This window comes from Solanum verrucosum, unplaced genomic scaffold (genome assembly GCF_900185275.1).
Source record: "Solanum verrucosum unplaced genomic scaffold, falcon-dt-bn FXZP01000064.1, whole genome shotgun sequence".
Classification (NCBI taxonomy): Eukaryota; Viridiplantae; Streptophyta; class Magnoliopsida; order Solanales; family Solanaceae; genus Solanum; species Solanum verrucosum.
In genome coordinates this window covers 2,775,823-2,795,195 of record NW_026020144.1, presented here as the reverse complement: position 1 = coordinate 2,795,195, position 19,373 = coordinate 2,775,823, and the positions used below count along the sequence as shown (strand labels likewise).

General features: G+C 31.2%; 3 protein-coding genes across 3 annotated transcripts; 2 read left to right on the top strand and 1 right to left on the bottom strand.

Annotated features, from left to right (window-relative positions):
* Positions 1-467: 467 nt before the first annotated feature.
* LOC125827784 (probable galacturonosyltransferase-like 1) lies at positions 468-1,953 on the bottom strand. Its single transcript, XM_049507118.1, has one exon. The coding sequence runs from the start codon at positions 1,951-1,953 to the stop codon at positions 901-903; it is 1,053 nt and encodes a 350-aa protein (XP_049363075.1). The 3' UTR covers positions 468-900.
* Positions 1,954-12,005: 10,052 nt separating this feature from the next.
* LOC125827910 (elongation of fatty acids protein 3-like) lies at positions 12,006-12,914 on the top strand. The gene has a single exon (XM_049507245.1). The coding sequence runs from the start codon at positions 12,006-12,008 to the stop codon at positions 12,912-12,914; it is 909 nt and encodes a 302-aa protein (XP_049363202.1).
* Positions 12,915-15,222: 2,308 nt separating this feature from the next.
* On the top strand, positions 15,223-18,580 carry LOC125827782 (probable 1-acyl-sn-glycerol-3-phosphate acyltransferase 4). Its single transcript, XM_049507116.1, has 4 exons — positions 15,223-15,415; positions 16,605-17,344; positions 17,493-17,623; positions 18,120-18,580. Exons 2-4 carry the CDS (start codon positions 16,773-16,775, stop codon positions 18,569-18,571), a joined length of 1,155 nt encoding a protein of 384 aa, XP_049363073.1. The 5' UTR covers positions 15,223-15,415; positions 16,605-16,772; the 3' UTR covers positions 18,572-18,580.
* The last annotated feature ends 793 nt before the right edge of the window (positions 18,581-19,373 follow it).

Sequence of the window (19,373 nt, the reverse complement as noted above, 5' to 3'; positions counted from 1 at the left end):
GTGAGCTCCGAAAAGGAACAACATCATATAAACAATGTATCTTCTTCTTTTTACCTAAACGTTAATATGTGGATATAATCTTACCCTACCTTGTGACGAAACTTAGCATACATTCATATACTTTTATAATTTTAAAATATTAAATTAATTTAATTCAATATAATTTCAAAGATTAATTAAATTGTTTCAATATGCAGAAAATATCACATAACAACATCATACGCAATGTAATTACACAGAGTAAAGTATGGAAAGAATATAATATACACATACCTTAATTATTGTTATCTTAGAAGTAAAGAAATTGTTACCAATAAATTCGTACTCAAGAAAAAATAATCCAAAATAGTATAAAGAAGAAATGAGACAGTCATGACAAAATACAACAAACAACCAAATCATATCAAGGTACAACTATAATCAAAGCTAGAATAAAACACACAAATAATAACCAAACTCAGAGAACAAAGAGTTAATACAACAAATAGCACCATTAATAGTAAAGAAGAATAAACGAGACACCGTTCAACAAGAGTAATATTTGTTAATTGGAATTGAAAAAAAGAAGCAATATCATCTAAGAAGCCAAAAAATTTAACTCCTCCTGTACAATATAAGCTCAAAGATACATACATCATTCAGAAGAAAAAAATTAAAACCAGAAATGTATTGTAAATTTTATTTTAAAAAGGAGAAAAATGAATATTTTTTAATCCTTTCCATTAATTTTGAATTATTGGATCTTAAAAACTTTCATCCTCTGTTTTTTTTTTCTTTCTAAACCCAACTTCTTCATCATCTTCTTCGCTGAATTCTTTACAGTTGCAGCGATTAAATTTCATTTTCTCCACCATTGTTGAGTTGTTCGTTCTGAACTCAAAAAAATTCGAATCTCCATCTTCAAGAATCAAACGAAAATGGAGGTTTTAACAGATCATAAGGAGCCCAAAGAGCATCTAACGGACATGGCCGATTAGCATCAAGACGAGCCCAAGGTTTTCCTTTTCCACTCCAATGCAGTAAACTTACCGGCCCTGGATGTAAATCTCTACAGAGTCCTCGAAAATTGTCTCCACCAAGTCCATGTTGATTCCATTTATGATCTACCGGAGCTATATCTCCGGCGAACACAAGTAAAAACGGCGGTAACGAACCCAATTCGTAAATTCTCATACGTTTCTGTAATTCCATCCATTCTTCAATCCTCCTTGTGTAATCACCATTTCTCCATCGATCGAGATCGATTACCATCACCCCTGTGTTGAAATAACAAGCTTTCCGATCCGCAAATGTAAGAGATAGAGATGGGTTAGACCAGAAAGTTGGAGTAAAATACGAAGTGAAATTCGCATTACAGTATTCAGGAGCAGCAAGGATTTGATTTTCCCCAAGTGGAGTTTCTGATAGTTTCGCAATATCGTCAACTAAAACCAAATCGGAATCCAAATACACAACTTTCCGAACACATAAAGGTAAAATATTAGCTAAGTAGCTTCTCGCATAGTTCAAAGGACAATCGAGAGCTGAACGAATAGAAGTAGAAATTAGGCCGGAAACAGAGGAATCATCGAATCGATAAACTTCGAATTTCAAATAAGGAAAGGAAGCTAAAATGGTGGCGCGTAGTTGTGACGCGTCTGCGGAGGCGGAAGCAACGAAGTGAAAAATTATGTTTTGTGGGCAAGAAGAGTGTTGAAGAATAGAGAGAATAGCAGCCATTGATCCACGGATATAAGCGGAATCAAGAGTCATTGCTGCATGAACAGCAACATCGGAGCAAATTAATTCATGGGTATTTTCAATTGAAGGACATTCAGCTGAGTTGTAGAATTCAGGAGCTTCTCTGAACTGTTGCGGTGGCGCAGCGGCAGCATTGCGAATACTGGCGGTGGCGGTGGTGATGAAAAAAGAAATGAAAATAAATAGTAAGGGGAGCTGTCTTTGTGGCTTCATGTGGGGGAGTGATGATTTTAGAGTTGGAGAATGAGAAGAGAGGCATATTTATTTCATTGGGTTTTAGGTGGGATGGGGTGGGGGTCGGGGAGGGGGGAATAATTTGATTTTGAAGTATAGATATGGTTTTTTGGACCTTTTGGTGAGTTAAAAAAAGGTGAGCATTCTCAATGTCACATATTATCTTGTCCACATTATTTACTAAAAACGAGGTAATTTCCTTGTCACATATTACCTATTTACATTATTTACTAAAACAATTAAGTATTTTTCTCATTTTATATTACCTATCCATCTTATTTACTAAAAAAATCTCGCTCTCTTCCTAATCACTTGTCCATTTTTTTTCTTTTTAGTTATCTCTAATACTTATTCATTTTAACAAATCAAGAAAGAAATTTTCTTTTACCTTTTATACCTTCAATTAGTTACTTTGAAAAAGGTAGAATGAAAATCTTTCGTTTGGTAGAGTGTATTGGAGAAAATAATGATTGCATTAGCTTGATGTATTATTAGTACCTTGTTTGGTACACTTTTCTAACTTATGCATAACTAATACTTGTATTAGTAATACACTCTATTGTGTATTGAAGAGTGTATTTACTAATACCATCTATTTCTATGCATTAGTAATGCAATCGGTTCTAATGCATGCATTAACATTATTAAAGATACAATTGCCCTCAAAAACTTTTTTTACATCCTTTCCATTATATTTGTTGAGGGTATTTTTGTAAACAAATATTTTTTCTAAAAAAAACTATGTAATGCATAATATTTTTAGTACACCAAACCAAACATTGTATAAAAAAATCTTATCATAACTAATACAAGCGTTACTAATGCAAGCATTACTAATACACTATATTTTTCATTATTCTTATACACTCTACCAAACGACCCCTGTTTTTAATTCATTCACTTCATAATTAATAAGGGTAAAATGGTAAACTCACTATGTCAATAATTATTTTTCTTAATAGGTGTGTCAATTCAAAAATGGACAAGTAATTAGGGACAGAGGGAGTATGAGGACGCTCCTTGTCACATATTACCTGTCCAATTATTAAGGATTTTATTTTAAAAAATATTTATTAATTTATAAAATTAAAGTAGAATTAATTAAAATTTCTCTAATTAATTTTTGAAACTATAAATATTGTAAAATAAGTTTTAAAAAATTCGCAACAAATATATAAGATAAAGTTTTATATTATTTATGATTTTTTGAAAAATTATGTAAGAAAAAGATTTGATAAATAATATGAAACGGATGAAGTATTTATTACATAGAGGTAAAAAAAATTTGGGGGGGGAGGGGGGGGGGGGGGGCGAAGGGACAAAGGCAGAGAAGAAATTTTTTAGTCAGTACGCAAGTGCAAAAATACAAATGCGGTTATGAACTTACATATTTGTTGACATTAAATGTAATTTAGTATTAATATATGTTTTGTCTGTTTTATTTAAAATGACGGTGTTTAACTAATTATAGAATCTAAAAAGAAAAAAATAGTGTCTTGAAGATATAAGTACTCATTTTTAGGTCATGTAGGGGTAAAATCGAGGCCTCTACACTTGTATCTATTAGTTTAATTATTATTTTTTGGGTATGAAAAGGAGAAATGAAAATTAAAAAAAAGAGATTAAAAATAAGGACTGGGTGATATGCCTAAATTTTCCATAAGCAGTTTACAAAGCTTTAGGTCAACAGTCTTGGAAGACGCTCAATTTTGTTCATTGTTTCAACTAATTATTTTATTTTTTTAAAAGGGACGTTAATATTATCGGTTGTCTTTGATTCTGATAGGTCGATTGCCCTCTAGCTAATGACTAGTAGTCTATCTATGTAGCTAGGTGTACACCACCTACTATAGAGAGTTATTGTCGACTTATGGGATATTTAATATGACTTAAGAATTTATCTTTAATTTCTCTTTGTCTGAATTGAATCTTCATAAACAAAATCAAAGTTTAGTTAGCTTAATCACTGAGCTAATAAGATTCTCGCATTCGTTGATTTTGTGTAGACATGGGATGTAAACCTTTTTTTCCTTTATCCATGATAAGGTAACTTTTTTCATAACAAGGAAAAAGCCAAGGGGAGTCGGTTGATTTCATATTGAAATGAATTTAATGAGGTCATTAATTAGTATAGCACTATATATTATGTTTAATCATCTATTCAATAAAATACTCTCAATATTCAAGTTGTCACACATTGTGAACTTTGTTAATTTGTACGTAAAAAAGATAAATTATCTACTAGTCAAGATAAGTTCTTTTTACGTTTGCAATCAATCCTATGTTTCTTTCTTTTTTTCCTTGTTGGGGGAATTTTTATTTATTTACTATCCAGTGTTCAATATTCATATATTGGAGTCCGACTACATTCTTATTTGCGTCAGAAAATCTCATATTAGGAGTAAAACGCTCCCTAACACAAACAACATCTAGATATCTCAAACTCAAGACCTTTGATTAAGGTTAAATGAAGAAGTACTTAGCGTTTCACCACAAACTCTTGTTGCTATTGGTTGTTCGAATTAAGGGAAGCAAAAGACGTGAAGAAAATAATATAAACACATCTCTATTTCATTCTCACCCCTTTTATATCAACAAAATATTACACATGATTTATGTAAAATAAAGTTTAGACCTGTACGTAAATTTTGTATCTATAAGTAAATACAATTATTGAATATAAAGAAATTGGCATTTTGCCTTTAGCTCGTAAGGAATGAATTGTGCAAGATTTATATTATGAACAATCGTATTATGTATACCAAAACTTATAAATTAATTAATTTTATATTAGCTATCGAGTTTAGAACTAGTAACTTGAATACTAGTTCACACAAGCAGAGCAAAATGTACGTTATAGATTCTAAAACAAACAAATAAAAAAAAATCTCAATTAGTTTATTATTCGTTTCAAATTTTAAATAAGGTATATACAAATTACTGCGATTCGAATAACAATGAGTTTTGATCAAAACTTTGATTTATTGGGACGGTTCATGCGATAAATTTCAAAACTTCAAATACAACTATTAGTAGCTTTTTATTTATAATAGCATTCTTACCATTAAAAATAATCATTATTATAGAATCTCAAATTAAACATCATGGGTAAAATTCATGATAATATCCTAAAATTTCACTTATAACCGTGCTTAATTATTAGGTTATTGAAGAGTAAAGACTCTACCAATATATAGTTTTGTATGTTGACATGATGCCATATAGTGAAAACAACCATGCTCCTAAAAATAAATATAAATAAGTAGGCTTTTGAAAATAGACTAATTAATTTTTCAAAGTTTCTAATAAGGACATTTCAACTACGATTTAAAATTTTCCAAATTCAGCATAAGCAACATACTTTGCTTAAAAACACATTAAACACAATGAAAATGAATTTTGACCTAACCTTCAGCTTTGCAATATTCTTTTTTAAAAAATAAAATAAATTACATTTGGGTTAAAAAACAAACATATCTTTTACTTAAGAGTAATTGATTGGAATATTAATTTTTTATGTATGTAGCTAAAAAGTCAAAAAAGGTCAGCAAGACTTTTTGATGGACCATTGGCACGTGGTTACAATATGCTGGTCCATTCTAATTATAGACACAAGCAAAGCTATATTCTTTACATTCACGTTCATTGGTTTGCAACATGATCTTAAATATTTCACGTGAAAAGTATACATGCAATAATAACTGTTATTATAATTTAATTTTTGATGGAGAACGTTAATTTAACTTATCACCATTCAATCTATAAGTCACATAGTTGAACGAGTTACAATACGAATATACGATTTCGTGTCAAATTTATCAATGTCACATATAATGATTTAAACATAAATAACTAGATTTCAGATTTATATCTATCTATTATTATAATTCCGACCCTACTTAATTGACATGAATTTGAAATAATGATCGAATGAATTTTGTATACCACATAGTTAAAATTGCCAATTTGAAATATCTCACAAGAAAATGGACATGTATTTTCCATCATTCATTGAATTCCTATGTCAGAATGATGATAGTATATATATTATTCAACTTAGGGGTACTAGTATATTAAATGGAGTTACATATTATTAGTCATTACACCCATGTGGCACAAAAAATGTGAAAATTCTTAGAAGTTTCAAAATTAAAAGTATCATCATGTTATTGTACCTCGTTCACATTCTATGTACACAAACAACTTTGAACAATGACTTTGTTTTCTTTTGTATGTCAGAATGGCATGGGTCCATATCATGTCCAATCAAAAATTAAATGCCCTAGTGGTATATAAGAATTACATGTGTGTGAATTAATTTAATTGAGAAGAAAAAAAAACATATAGAGGTGTATTAATCTTTTTCACTTTGTTAATCATATTTATGTTCTTTGTTTAGTATTTGAGGAAAATATTTTGAAGAGTGTGTGATAATTAAATATACAGTCATAATATTGTTAATATTGAGATTTCAGACAAGATTGGTAGGTTCTTTAGAAATTTGATTCTCGATCTCGATTCATGAGGACCAGATTCTTGGTGGCCTGACTCTCGACTCTGACTCAAAATTCGACTCCCGATCCCAGTTCCTATTTGATATATATATATAACCTAAATTTGAACCCGACCCCAACTCCCAACCTAAGCCTAATTCGAGATTTTGACCTCAACTGGATGCGCGATCCAAGACCTTACTCTCAATACGGGATTTGAATGTGAGCTCGATCTTGACCCAAGACCCTGACATATAGGATATGACTCTCGACTCTAAACTTAATCTGACTCTTAATCCCAATCAATGACTCAACTCTCAACCCTGAACCAGGATCGGATTTTCGACCTCGACCTCGACCCTTGACCCGACTCCCAACCATGATCTAGGACCCGACACCCAATTCTGACCCGAGTTGAGATTGGATCTCGAGTTGGAATCGAAAGTTGGATTCCAAGCTCATTTAAAACATACCTTAGACATTTGACATTTGAAACCTACGTACTAATCCCAATTAATTAATTATTCAAATTTGCACATAATAAGCTCCACGGTGTGGGGGGATTCCAATCAAATAAAATTCTGAATCCGCCTATTCCTTTTTTTTCAAACTAAAACAAAATTCATTTTCAGAGGTATCTTAATCATTTACGTAAGTTATTACTCCCTCCGTCCCATTTTATGTGGCAACATTTGACCGGGCACGGAGTTTAAGAAATAAATGAAGACTTTGAAATGTTTACCAAATTGCCCTTTCAAAAAATAGTCATATTAAAAAGTAGACTCACTTTTCTTTCTCCTCATAAATGTATTGGAGTACTGTCTTTAAGATTAAGTGGAATCAACAAGGGTAAAAGAGGAATTGTACCTTTAAATATTTACCATATAAGGAAATGTGACATTCTTTTTGGGACTGACCAAAAAAGAAATGGTGCCACATAAAATGGGACGGAGAAAGTACTATGTACTGAAAACTCGTGGCTTTAATTGCAAGATTAATAACTAGAACTATTATAAACCAATGTGAATTAATTGAAGAGTATGATATTATTTTACCAATACTTGTGTGTTAAGACGTGACACCCTAACAATGCTTCTACAAGCCAGGTTATCTTTGAAGTCATTCTTCCTTTTGTAATTTGTACCAACTCTACCCTCCAAAAATTATAGGTACTACCTTCCATTTTTTAAATCACTCAAGGTGCGTTTCGCACGAAGGTTTTCCAATTATTTCATGTTCGAGTAATCAAAATTTCTGGAAAAAATATTTTCTCTAGGAAATTAAGTTTCTTAAAAATACAAATGCCTTTTCCGACAAGATCATTTTAACATGCATCAATTTGACTACTTATTTACCCTGATTTTTAGTTGAATCGAATTGAACATATCAAAATGTGGTATACTACATAATTAGACATACATCTGTATATCGAGCACATGGTTTCGACTTCGTCTCCATGCTTAATTTACGTATGTAGAAAAAACGTAGCCATATTGTGCATGTTCACATTCATAAATTGACAAATGCAATTACGTATGATATGTTTCCCTTCATCACTAGTTATTTAATTTAGGGCATGTATACGGAGCATGAATGTAACTTTAAGTCCCACAAGTCATTAATTACATAGACCCCATCACATGGCTCATAATAACTAATATGAAGCAAAGACAAATCTAAATTTTTAATTCTACGAATTTAAGATTTCGAGTTTTACCACGAAATTCATCATCTTATTTAATAATTCTTCATGGACAATTAAAGAAGAAACATACTCCCTCCGTCCCTTTTTAGTTGTCCACTTTAGAAATGACACACAGATTAAGGCAACAATGATTAGCACAGTGAAGTTACAATTTTATCCTTATGACAACTTTTCACTTCAAAATTACAACCACTTATTTGAATTCAAGTGAAATAAATTGGAGAGAAACAACATACACTTTTACAAATTTCAAGAAGTGTAAATAAGGGTATAATAGGAAAAAATTTGTTGTCCTTTCTTGATTTGTCAAAATGGACAACTAAATAGGGACAACTAAAAAAGGAAATATGGACAAGTAAATAGGGACGGAGGGAGTTGTATATAATTTGATAGGGGAGGAATATTTAAATCTCTACATTATAATTCACACGTTATTATTTTCTACTATACTACAAATTTCTACCTGAATTATTTTTAAACCAAAATATCTTGTTGCATAAATTTCAATTTGCTGTAAGTTTGTAATCATTTTTGCAGAGTCTGCACTCTCTGACACTCTCTTTATGCTTTTTTGGGTCTTTTCGAAAGAAAAGTAGAGCTAATAAAATACTAGAGAAAGAAAAACGCGCTTAAATATGAGTTGTGGTATCAAGTACAAAACAGTTAAGCATATGATACAACACCTTTAGCTCATTAGATGACCCTTTCTCTCCAACCCTAATCTCTATTTTACTCTTCAAATATAGAGTTCTTTATTTTTTCAAATAGTCAACTCTAACCCAATTCTCTATTTTACTCTCTAAGAAAGAATTTTTTTTTTTCTCCTTAATATTATATTATTATTTCTATTCATTATTATTTTCTTATTTCATGATACACATCCTTTATTTCCTTTTTTCCAAATAATCACTTTATTTAATATTCATGTAATATAAAAATTTATTTTTTTCATATTCATTACTTAATATAAAAATTTATTTTTTTCAAATTCATTACTTAATATAAAATTATATTTTTCCTAAATTCATAAATAACATAAATTGCAAGTTAATATTATATAATATACAAATTAATGGACAATTCAAATAAAAGTGAAATTATTAGTGAAATATAATTACATAAATACTCTACTTTCAAGATTATTACATTGCTCTCATAAATGCTCTATTAATGCATTACGGAGTTTAAAATGAACATTTTTGTCCTTAATCATTTTATGTCTAGCAAAAGATTGTTCAAATTAGAGATTTTCATTCAACAAGAACAACTACGAATAATTGAAAAAAGAAATCAACAAGCACAACCGCAATCACAACTACACTAATTATGTAGATCATACACTATTTTTTTCCGAATATTGTTAAATCTAAAAAATGACCTACCGGATTACTAAATTATCGTTGTGATAAAAATTTTATGTTATGTATTGTTATCTTGTATTTAAATTATATGTCATATATTGTTTTTTAAATTAAAATTTTCATCTTATCATTTTAATTTTGTGCATTCTTCATAGTGAAAATAATAATGATATCAATCTATATTAAAGTGACGAAAATTAAAAAAAATTGAAACATTATTAATTCGGGATGAAAGTAGTATATATTAAATAATATATTTTTTAAAAATGTTATATTACATTTAAAATGAATTACTAATATTAGAGATATAATTAATGGTCTATATGAAAAATAATATGTTAACTACAAAATAATAGAAAATAATAATAAAATAATTAAAAAGTGAAATAGAGAAGTGAATAGTAGTTCTCCAAATTTGGAGTACTACTCTTCACCTCTCCATAAATGGAGAATAGAGAGTAATTTAGAGGGTGGTTGGAGAGCCCTTTCTCTATTTTACTCTCCAAATATAGAGAATGGAGAGTAAAATAGAGTGGGGTTGGAGATGGTCTCACATAACATGATTGAAGATTGGGGACACCAACAAACTGGATAATTCTTATAAGTGCTGGAAATAATTGAAAGTAACTAATTTTGGGTATGTGACATGACCAGCCCATGTGCATAAAAAGACAGTAATGGCCTCCTACTTTTGAGTAGTGGAAATTGTCACTCATATACACAAGTAAAGTTCCAATGACAATAACCTTTGCCTAGGTATGTATGACTCTCAAATGATGAAATATATGGATAAGATATCTTTCAATTAGATTTATTGGAGCTATTGAGTTATTGGTTATACATTTATGATGGTGTCCTGACTATCTCTCGATTGTTTCACTTAATATGTGTTACATTCCACCAGCGTCGTTATCAAGTAACTAGGACTTTTGTTTTATGATTTAAAGAAATTTGTCTAGAGTCAAGGCCAGCCTCAAAACGAACATTTTTTGAACACTACATATCAAAAGGAATCCTCTCAAAATCACAAACCAAAAGAGGATCCCTTTTGATATATAGTGTTCAAAAAACTAGCACAAACCTTTGGGCTAATTGTGCAGCCTTTTGAAACTTGGAATGATGGGCTTTTTAAATGAAATTTGGACCAATCGTAGTCTTTCAAAATCTGTTCATGGAGTCAAACTTTTGGGTCAATTGCAACCTTCAAATTTATGGAGCCAAACCTTTGAGTCAATCGTAACCATCTTCGTTTAAATACTGAACTTAACTTGCAAGATGTTGGATTTGAATTTGTGACCTAAAATTCAAGTCCCTCAACTTTTTGTCAATTGAGTGAAGTCCTGGATTGGCACTAGGAAATCACACTGTGCATATATGATATGATTTTGCATTTTCCTACACATATCTATATAAAGTAGATGATATTCCAACTCTCCTATGTTTGGGGTCCAACTCCACTAATATTGGTCTCAATTCTCAAATAAAAAGATGAACAGCACCTTGAAAATAGCACACGCTAAGAAAAAGCAAAAGATCGAAGTAGACATATCATAATATTTGCTCTGCCTTCCATATGCATTGTGATTGTCATACATATGAGCTTAAACGGGCATTACCAAACAACGTATAGATGGATCTAGAATTTTAATTTGATGAATTCAAACTTTAAGTTGTTACAGTTGAACCTATTAGTTTTTCTAAACTATGCGGTCAGATTATTCCATCTAATATTTGTTAAGTTTTAGTAATGTTAATATATATGTAAAATATCAGGTTCATGTGAACTCAATACTCATTTTTTATATAACTTTATAAGTCATTAAATTCATTGTAACAATGAAAAGTCTCAATTTTACTATGCATCATCCGCCCGCCAATGTTTACCAGTACATGATAGCAAATTCCTGGCATTAATTTTTCTTCCTTGTTGAAAATTGATAGAAAAGTCTCTTTCACTTGGATTATCTTTTACATACAATAATGTCCTGCCTAAATCTATTAATATTAGAGATGAAAATTAAGCTTCTCAATGAACGAGGAATACTTATCTCTCGTTTGGTAAAACAGATAAGAGATAATTAATTTTAGAATAATTTATTCATATTTGGTTGAAATAAAATCATCGAACCACTTATCCTCAAAATAATTATTTCGACATTATAATGCTATTTTTATACTACATCGAGGATTCAATAACTAATCTAAAATAATTAGTTTCAAAAATAACTTATTCCTCAACTAAACAAGGTCTTAAATTGTACTACTAAAATTCTAGAAGAGACTCTTCTTGGCAGCAATGTCAATGTCTAAACCCCATAACAGCCAATATTGAAAAGAACAATATAGAAAAGATAAAATTAAAACCATAGACTAAATAAAAAATTATACAACTTATTATTCAATAGACTAATAAGCTATAGCCCATAGTTTATAATGAACCAAAAAATCTCACATTAATTCAAAAAAAAAAACATGAATTTAGCATCAACAACAATACAAAGAATCAACTATTTGTTATCAGAACAACCATCAATTACATCATTTCAATGGAGTCCAATTATATTAGGGTCAACATGGTCATTTCTCATTTTATCTATTTCCGCTTTTATCCTCACCTCCACCACCCTCCACCTCTTCCTCCTCCTTATACGGCGGCGCCGCCCTATCCCTCTCGGACCTATCCCCGCCCTCCATAGCCTTTCCATGTCGTTAATCTCCGCCACTATTTTCCTCGGAATGTTATCCTCCGCTGTCGCGGAGATCCGCGACACGCGGTGGATATGGCGGCGTTCGAAAACGCCGCTCCAATGGCTACTCTGTTTCCCGATCGGCACGCGCCCTTCCGGGCGCGTGTTCTTCTGGTCTTATACTTTTTATCTCTCTCGTTTCCTTCATATTTTTCGCACATTCTTCACTATAATACGGCGTCGTAATTTATCGTTTTTTCAAATTTTCAATCACTCGATTCTCATTTGTATGTCGTTTTTATGGCTTGAATTTTCACAGTCTTTTCAAGTTATAGCGATTTTACTTATGACTTTAGTTTTCGCTTTGGTCTATGGGTATCGATTTTGGACGGAAATCGGGCTCAGAAGAGCCCGATTTCCGTTCGTGATGAATTGTCATTTGGTGTTTTTGGGGTGTAATTTGGCTTGTCATGTTGGAGTTCTTTTGTTGCATTTTTATAAAGGTGGATGTAATGGAATGGGAGCTTGGTTTTTTAATTCAATGCTTAATGAATTTTTGCTTTTAGTGTTTTTGAGATCATATGTTAAAACATACTATTTGATTAGAAGAAATTACTTTAGTGTTGTTGATTCATCAATTTCTGAAGTTGAAGATTTTGTAATAACTTCACGGACAAGTAAAAAGGATTTGTGAGTACGAAGGAAATGTGAGGATATTATTGAACCTGATCAGCTCAATATGATTCATCCTTGAAAAATAATATGATGCCGTGAATGATGTTGTTTTCTCAAATGGTTTTATGTGGTGCGAATTCAACCGTTGGTGGATGCGTTGGGATGCACAATCTTTTGTTTTGTTATGTACATTTTGTTTTTCATTTCTTCTATGGTTTTTGGTGCTCTAGCAAGTTGTGTATAATTAAAAGATATTTTATTTATTTTAATTTGATTATTTTATTTTAATTTGGTATGAAATTTAAGAAAAAAATTGAAAGTGATATATTAATACTCCATCCGTTTTATAAAGACTGACCCGGTTTGACTTGACACGAAGTTTTAGAAAAATAAAGAAAACTTTTGAATCTTGTGGTCCTAAATTAAAGTTATGTCAAATATATTAAATTGCCTTTCAATCTTGTGGCTTTAAACATGTCACGTAAAAAATTGAAATTAAAATTGTTATCAAAAAAGGAAAGAGATCATTCTTTTTGAAACAGACTAAAAAGAAAAGAAGGTCATTCTTTTTTAAACGGAGGAAGTATATAGCAATAAATAAGCGATGAATTTGCATAAGAGATTTCGAGAATATTTATATAGTGTGCCATGATCAATAGAATACAAACATTATTATTCTATGAATTTGCATAAGAGATTTCGAGAATATTTATATAGTGTGCCATGATCAATATAATACAAACATTATTATTCTATGCGTTTCTGTTTACATGTCATCTTTATTAAAATAGATGTTCCTTAATATTTTTGTCTTTCATAAAATCAATGCATAAATGAAATTATTCTTCTTAATTTATTTTTGAGAGTTAACAGTCTTGAAAGTATAAATTTGATCAAAATAAGAAAACTAAGTAATTTGTTCATATTCATTGATCATTTATTGAAACTTGATTTCAATAGAACATGAAATAAGAATACAATGGTAATTAAAGCCGACACGTGTTTTTATTAGTGTGAACACTATTGAGTTGAATTCTTCTTAATTGCCATATATAGCTGCCGGCGTGACAATGTATAATACTCCCTCCGTCCACAATTGTTTGTCAATTATACTAAAAATAGATGTCCAAAATTAATTGTCAATTTAAACAACCAAGAAATAATTAGTCACTTTTTTCCAATTTTGCCCTTAATGATTGTGTAGTTCAATTGAAAAGTTATGTGGACTTTTGGTATTCTTGATATAGTAGGGTTATATTAGTCAAATTACACCTTGTATTAAATTTTCCTTGAGGGATGTGCATGACCTTACCCTGACAAACAATTGTGGATGGAGGGAGTATAATGAGAATTCATGAAATTAGGGTGATTTAAAAGGGTCATTTAAAAAAATAAAATTGTATGTGAACATAAAATAGGTTTAATTTGATCCTTGAGAGTTAGCCGTCTTGAAAATATAAATTTGATCAAAACAAGAAAATTAAATAATTTGTTCATATTCAAGCATTTTAACTGTCTTGATAATTAACATTAAACAAGAAATATTATCCATAATTGTATTAGATGGAATAATATTTTCTGTTTATTTATTAAATAACAATAAATAAATAAATCACTTACTTTTTGGGACCTACTAAACACACCTCTATAAGGACAAAAATCTTAACATATCTAGAGTATAATTCATTTTTTCAAGTTATTTTTGGATGAAGTTTCACCATGCGTTTGATCATAGGTTTAATAGAAATATTTGATGTAAAAAAAAAATGATTTATACCCATAAATTTTAATAATTATTAAAAGTACTCATAAGTTTGTATTATCATTTTATAATGAAAATGTTCCATAAAAAACCATAAAACAAACATTATTAATATGAATTTGAAAAAAAAAAGAGAGGAAGAAAACAAAAGGTAAATACCATTAATTTGTATTATATTACTTGTAATTGGAAGGAACTTTGAAGAGCAAACTCGGATAAAAACGATATAAAATATGTATATAATGATATAAATTTTGTACAACAAACTATGAATAAAATTTAGTTCAAAACTTTAAATTTTTATAAAAATTTGGGGTAATTTTTAAAAATTCCCAAATACTAAAAATTGGCCCAAATTCTAATTATTATTTTTTCTAAAACTCGAAATATTTACCACTAATTCCCAAGTTTTTTTCCTGAATATATTTGTAGTCAAATGGGTCCTATATTATAGTACCAAATCATAAATTGAGTATGCTTAAAGAAGAATATTCCAGGTAGGATTGTTGTTTATAATGATAGGATAAACGTGAGAATAATACGGATCTTGCCAACCACCATCCCACTGTTTGGTCGTCTTCCCACCCTTAACAACTCGATTATTCCGCGGGATACACGTCACCTCTCTTCTGTTCTATTTTTTCTTCTAAATCGGAAATTTTATGCTGAATAAGTCTTCTCTTACTGTTTTATTGCCTTCATCTCAACAATTATCCTTTCATTACACCCTCTCCAATTCTGAATTGATTCAATTTTAGGTATGCAATTTATTTTTTTCATATATGTTTTTGAATCTTCATATATATGTGCAAAGATCTGTTCTGTTTTTGTGTTTTTGCCCAATTACTGAAAATTGTATGATAAACAACATACCTGGTGTAATCTCATGAGTGGAGTCTCGGGAGGATAGAGTATATGCAAATTTTAATTCCTAAAGAAAAGAAAAGAATTTTCATGTTAGATATAGGAGTAATAATTAAGTAAATTATACTCTGTTGTGCCCTAGAAAATGGATTTATGTTGTCAATGGAAGGAAACAAATTAAATTGAGTTTATAAAGGGGAATTACATTGTTTTTGAATCTTAGAGCAATAGTAAAGTTGTCTTCATATGATCTATTATAGGTCAGGGTTCGAGCTATGGAAACAACCACTAACTAACCCTTGCATTAGGGATCCCTTTCGTGATGTGGTGTTTGACCGAGTAATGGTTGTGTGCATCACACTCCTTGGGGACCTTCCAGCAGGATGCTTTGTGCATTGGGCTTCCCTTTTACATTGTTTCTGAATATGTCCTCTGCAACAACATTTAACAGTATTGCCTGCTGAGTGTCATGTGCCATTTGGTTTGCTAACTAATTACTCATGTTGTGTTGCGATTGACAGAAGAAGTGTTGAGTATGTGTGTTGTTGTCCAAGATAGGAATGATTCATTGGCGTAATAACAGTACATGTACTCGACAAATGCCTACAATTCTGCTATCAACCTAAACATACATGTTGCTAATGCACAAAGGTTAATAAAGGGTAGTGAATGTTACTAGGCTTAATTTCTTTTATAGAATCTATAGAATATGTGTGCTTATATTTGGTGTAGTATTTACTATTAGGGATTTGTATAAAAGCAGAATGTAGAGAACTTCGGGGCTTATATGAATGCAGAATGTGGAGAACTTCCATTTTCATTCTTGTCACACTGGAGATATAATCAATGATCTTCCAAATTGATTCTCGACTATGAAACGTTTCACTATATATAGCATCCTCTACTATTGTAATATTCTTTCTGGATTTGAATATTACCTGTTCCTATGATCCTAATAATTAGCTAAACACCACTCCAGCAGACTCTTGGTGTCCTAATCACTTTCTGAAACTTTGGCAATCACCTATCTAACTTACATTGATGACACTGTTCTGATAGGCCTTTTCTGTTGTCTTACTGCAGATATCAATTCCAAGAATTGTAGCCCTCCATTGACATGGGGCCTCACTCGATGTACCCCCTTTCTTAGTGATTGAAGGTAAAGGTATTGTGAGTGCATGCTCGAGACTTTACCCTGCGCAGGTCTTTAGTAGTATGACATAGTCGCCTTGAGTACCGAACCAAAGCAGGATGGAATTACAAGAGACCCCTGCTTCTGCTAAGAAATCAAAACATTTTCCTCTGACTCCTTTTAGAATTATAAGGGGTGTGATATGTTTATCAGTTCTTCTTTCAACTGCATTTGTTTTCTTGATCTATTTCGTGCCTGTGGCAGCTGTACTCTTGCGCCTCTTCAGCACACTTTATAGTAGGAAAGTTGTTGCGCTTCTGTTTGGTCTTTGGCTTGGATTGTGGCCATTCCTATTCGAAAAAGTAAATGAAACCACTGTGGTATTTTCTGGAGATAAAGTTCCTCCAAGAGAACGTGTACTGCTGATCGCCAACCACAGAACAGAGGTAGATTGGATGTACGTGTGGAATCTTGCATATAGGAAAGGGTGCTTGGGCCACATCAAGTATCTACTCAAGAAAAGTTTGATGAAATTGCCAGTCTTTGGCTGGGGATTCTATGTGTTAGAATTCATTCCACTGGAGAGAGACTGGGTAGTAGATGAACCGGTGATAAAAGAAACACTTTCAACTTTTACCAATCCTCAGGATCCATTGTGGCTAACTGTTTTCCCTGAAGGAACAGATTATAGGCAGGTTTATCTTACGCATTTCTTTTGTTATTTTGGTCCTTTGGGTCTTGTATTCTTGTCTGTTTCTCCCAATGGACCTCAACTATTGAATTTACGCTTGCATTACTTCTAATTTATCTCTGAAATTGTATTTTTTCTTTACATTCAGTGACGAGAAGTGCAAAGCAAGCCAAAAGTTTGCCAGTCAGAATGGATTACCTGTTCTAAAAAATGTGCTGCTACCTAAGACAAAAGGCTTTTATGCCTGCTTGGAAATATTACGGAGCTCTTTGGATGCAGGTTCTATCTTTTTACCATGTTCAATAGATACTTGTTTTTGCTCCACTTTTGTTGTCCCTGTCGCATTTGACGGGAAACCAGTTAACTTTAATGTGACAAAACTAGTTCTTTGACTTTATTGTTATAGTGCGTAAAGTGCATTAGTACTTTGTGAGAATTTCACACATAGATCAATTATTTTAGCATGGCAAAAATGTCTGTAACCTATCATATCACTACACTTTGCACACTAATAGAGAAGAACTTTTTTGCCGACAACAACTACGACTTAATCCTAGCAAGTTAGGGTCAGTTATATGAATCTAAGCTTAAGTGGAATAGTGAGGATTCATATAGCCGACCCCAGCTTGTTTAGGACTAAGGTTTTGGCAAAAAAGGTTGTAAATTTACTATTATAGTGATTTTATGACTTATTTATCTATTCTTGATCTTCATAAGGTATGTTTTATCTCCTTCTTAACAAACAATCATACTGTCCAATTTGCTGAATCTGCAGTTTATGATGTGACTATTGCATACAAAAATCAGTGCCCGACGTTTTTGGACAATGCATTTGGTGTTGATCCTTCCGAAGTACACATTCATGTTCGACGTGTTCCTCTTGATAAAATCCCAGAATCTGAAAAAGAGGTCTCTAAATGGTTGATGGAGACGTTCGACTTCAAAGATCGATTACTGTTTGATTTCATTGCTAATGGTCATTTCCCAAATGAAGGAACAGAAGAAGAACTATCAACAGCAAAATGCTTGGCTAATCTAGTATTAGTAATGGCTATTACTGGTATTTTTATATTCTTTACATTTTACTCATCTATATGGGGAAAAATTTATGTACTTTTCTCATGTATATACATTGCTTCTGCTGCTTACTTTAATTATAGACCATATCCTATTTTTGGTTCTGTAAATGAAAAACTGAATAAAATTCTTAGAATGAAAAGTCATTAGAAAGATACTCCTATCTGCACTTAGTATTAGTGATGTAAATAGTTATTTTCTTTTATTTTCATTTGTTGGATAATACAATGTTTTTGATCCTCCAAATTTTGCACGGAGGAATAATTGTTTTGTTGTTATAGCGTTCCTTCGGCTTTTCTGTCTGTACGTATTTTGGCGTCCCAACTAATTCAAATTCATGCCTCTTAAGCCTAATAATATTAGGATCCTTTAGTTAAGAGTAAAGAGATTTTATTCAATATGCATCGTTCGTGTAAGTGATTGAGCTTGTTCATCCTATACTCTATTTATTTTTACTTATTGAATTCTGAATAGATTATTTACACTTAGCAATTAAAAAGTCATGTTTTAATCGTCATGTGAGTTAGGTTGAAATGAAACATCAAACATCTTTTGCGTGTATTAGGTTTCTTTATTGTCTTCCCTTAATCCCTTTCATGTCTACACTCTTGTGGCTCGTTTGGTACGTAGGATAAGATAGCAATCTCATGGGATAAAATGTGTGGGATTTTCTTATCCCGTGTTTGGTTGATTTAGAGATAAATTCATGATTTCTAAAAAATGGGTGCACGAGAAAGAACGAAAAAAAGTGTATGAAGTGGGAATTCTCTAATCCTAAAGTGCACGTCCATTATATTTTGTCTTCTTATGACATTGATGTCCATAGATAATATTATACTACCAATTTTAGAAAATATATACATAAAATACCTAGTTTTATCAATTAATAGCTTAATTTAGTGATAAATTAAGCTATTAATTTGCCACAAAACAATGGGATAAGGAATAATAA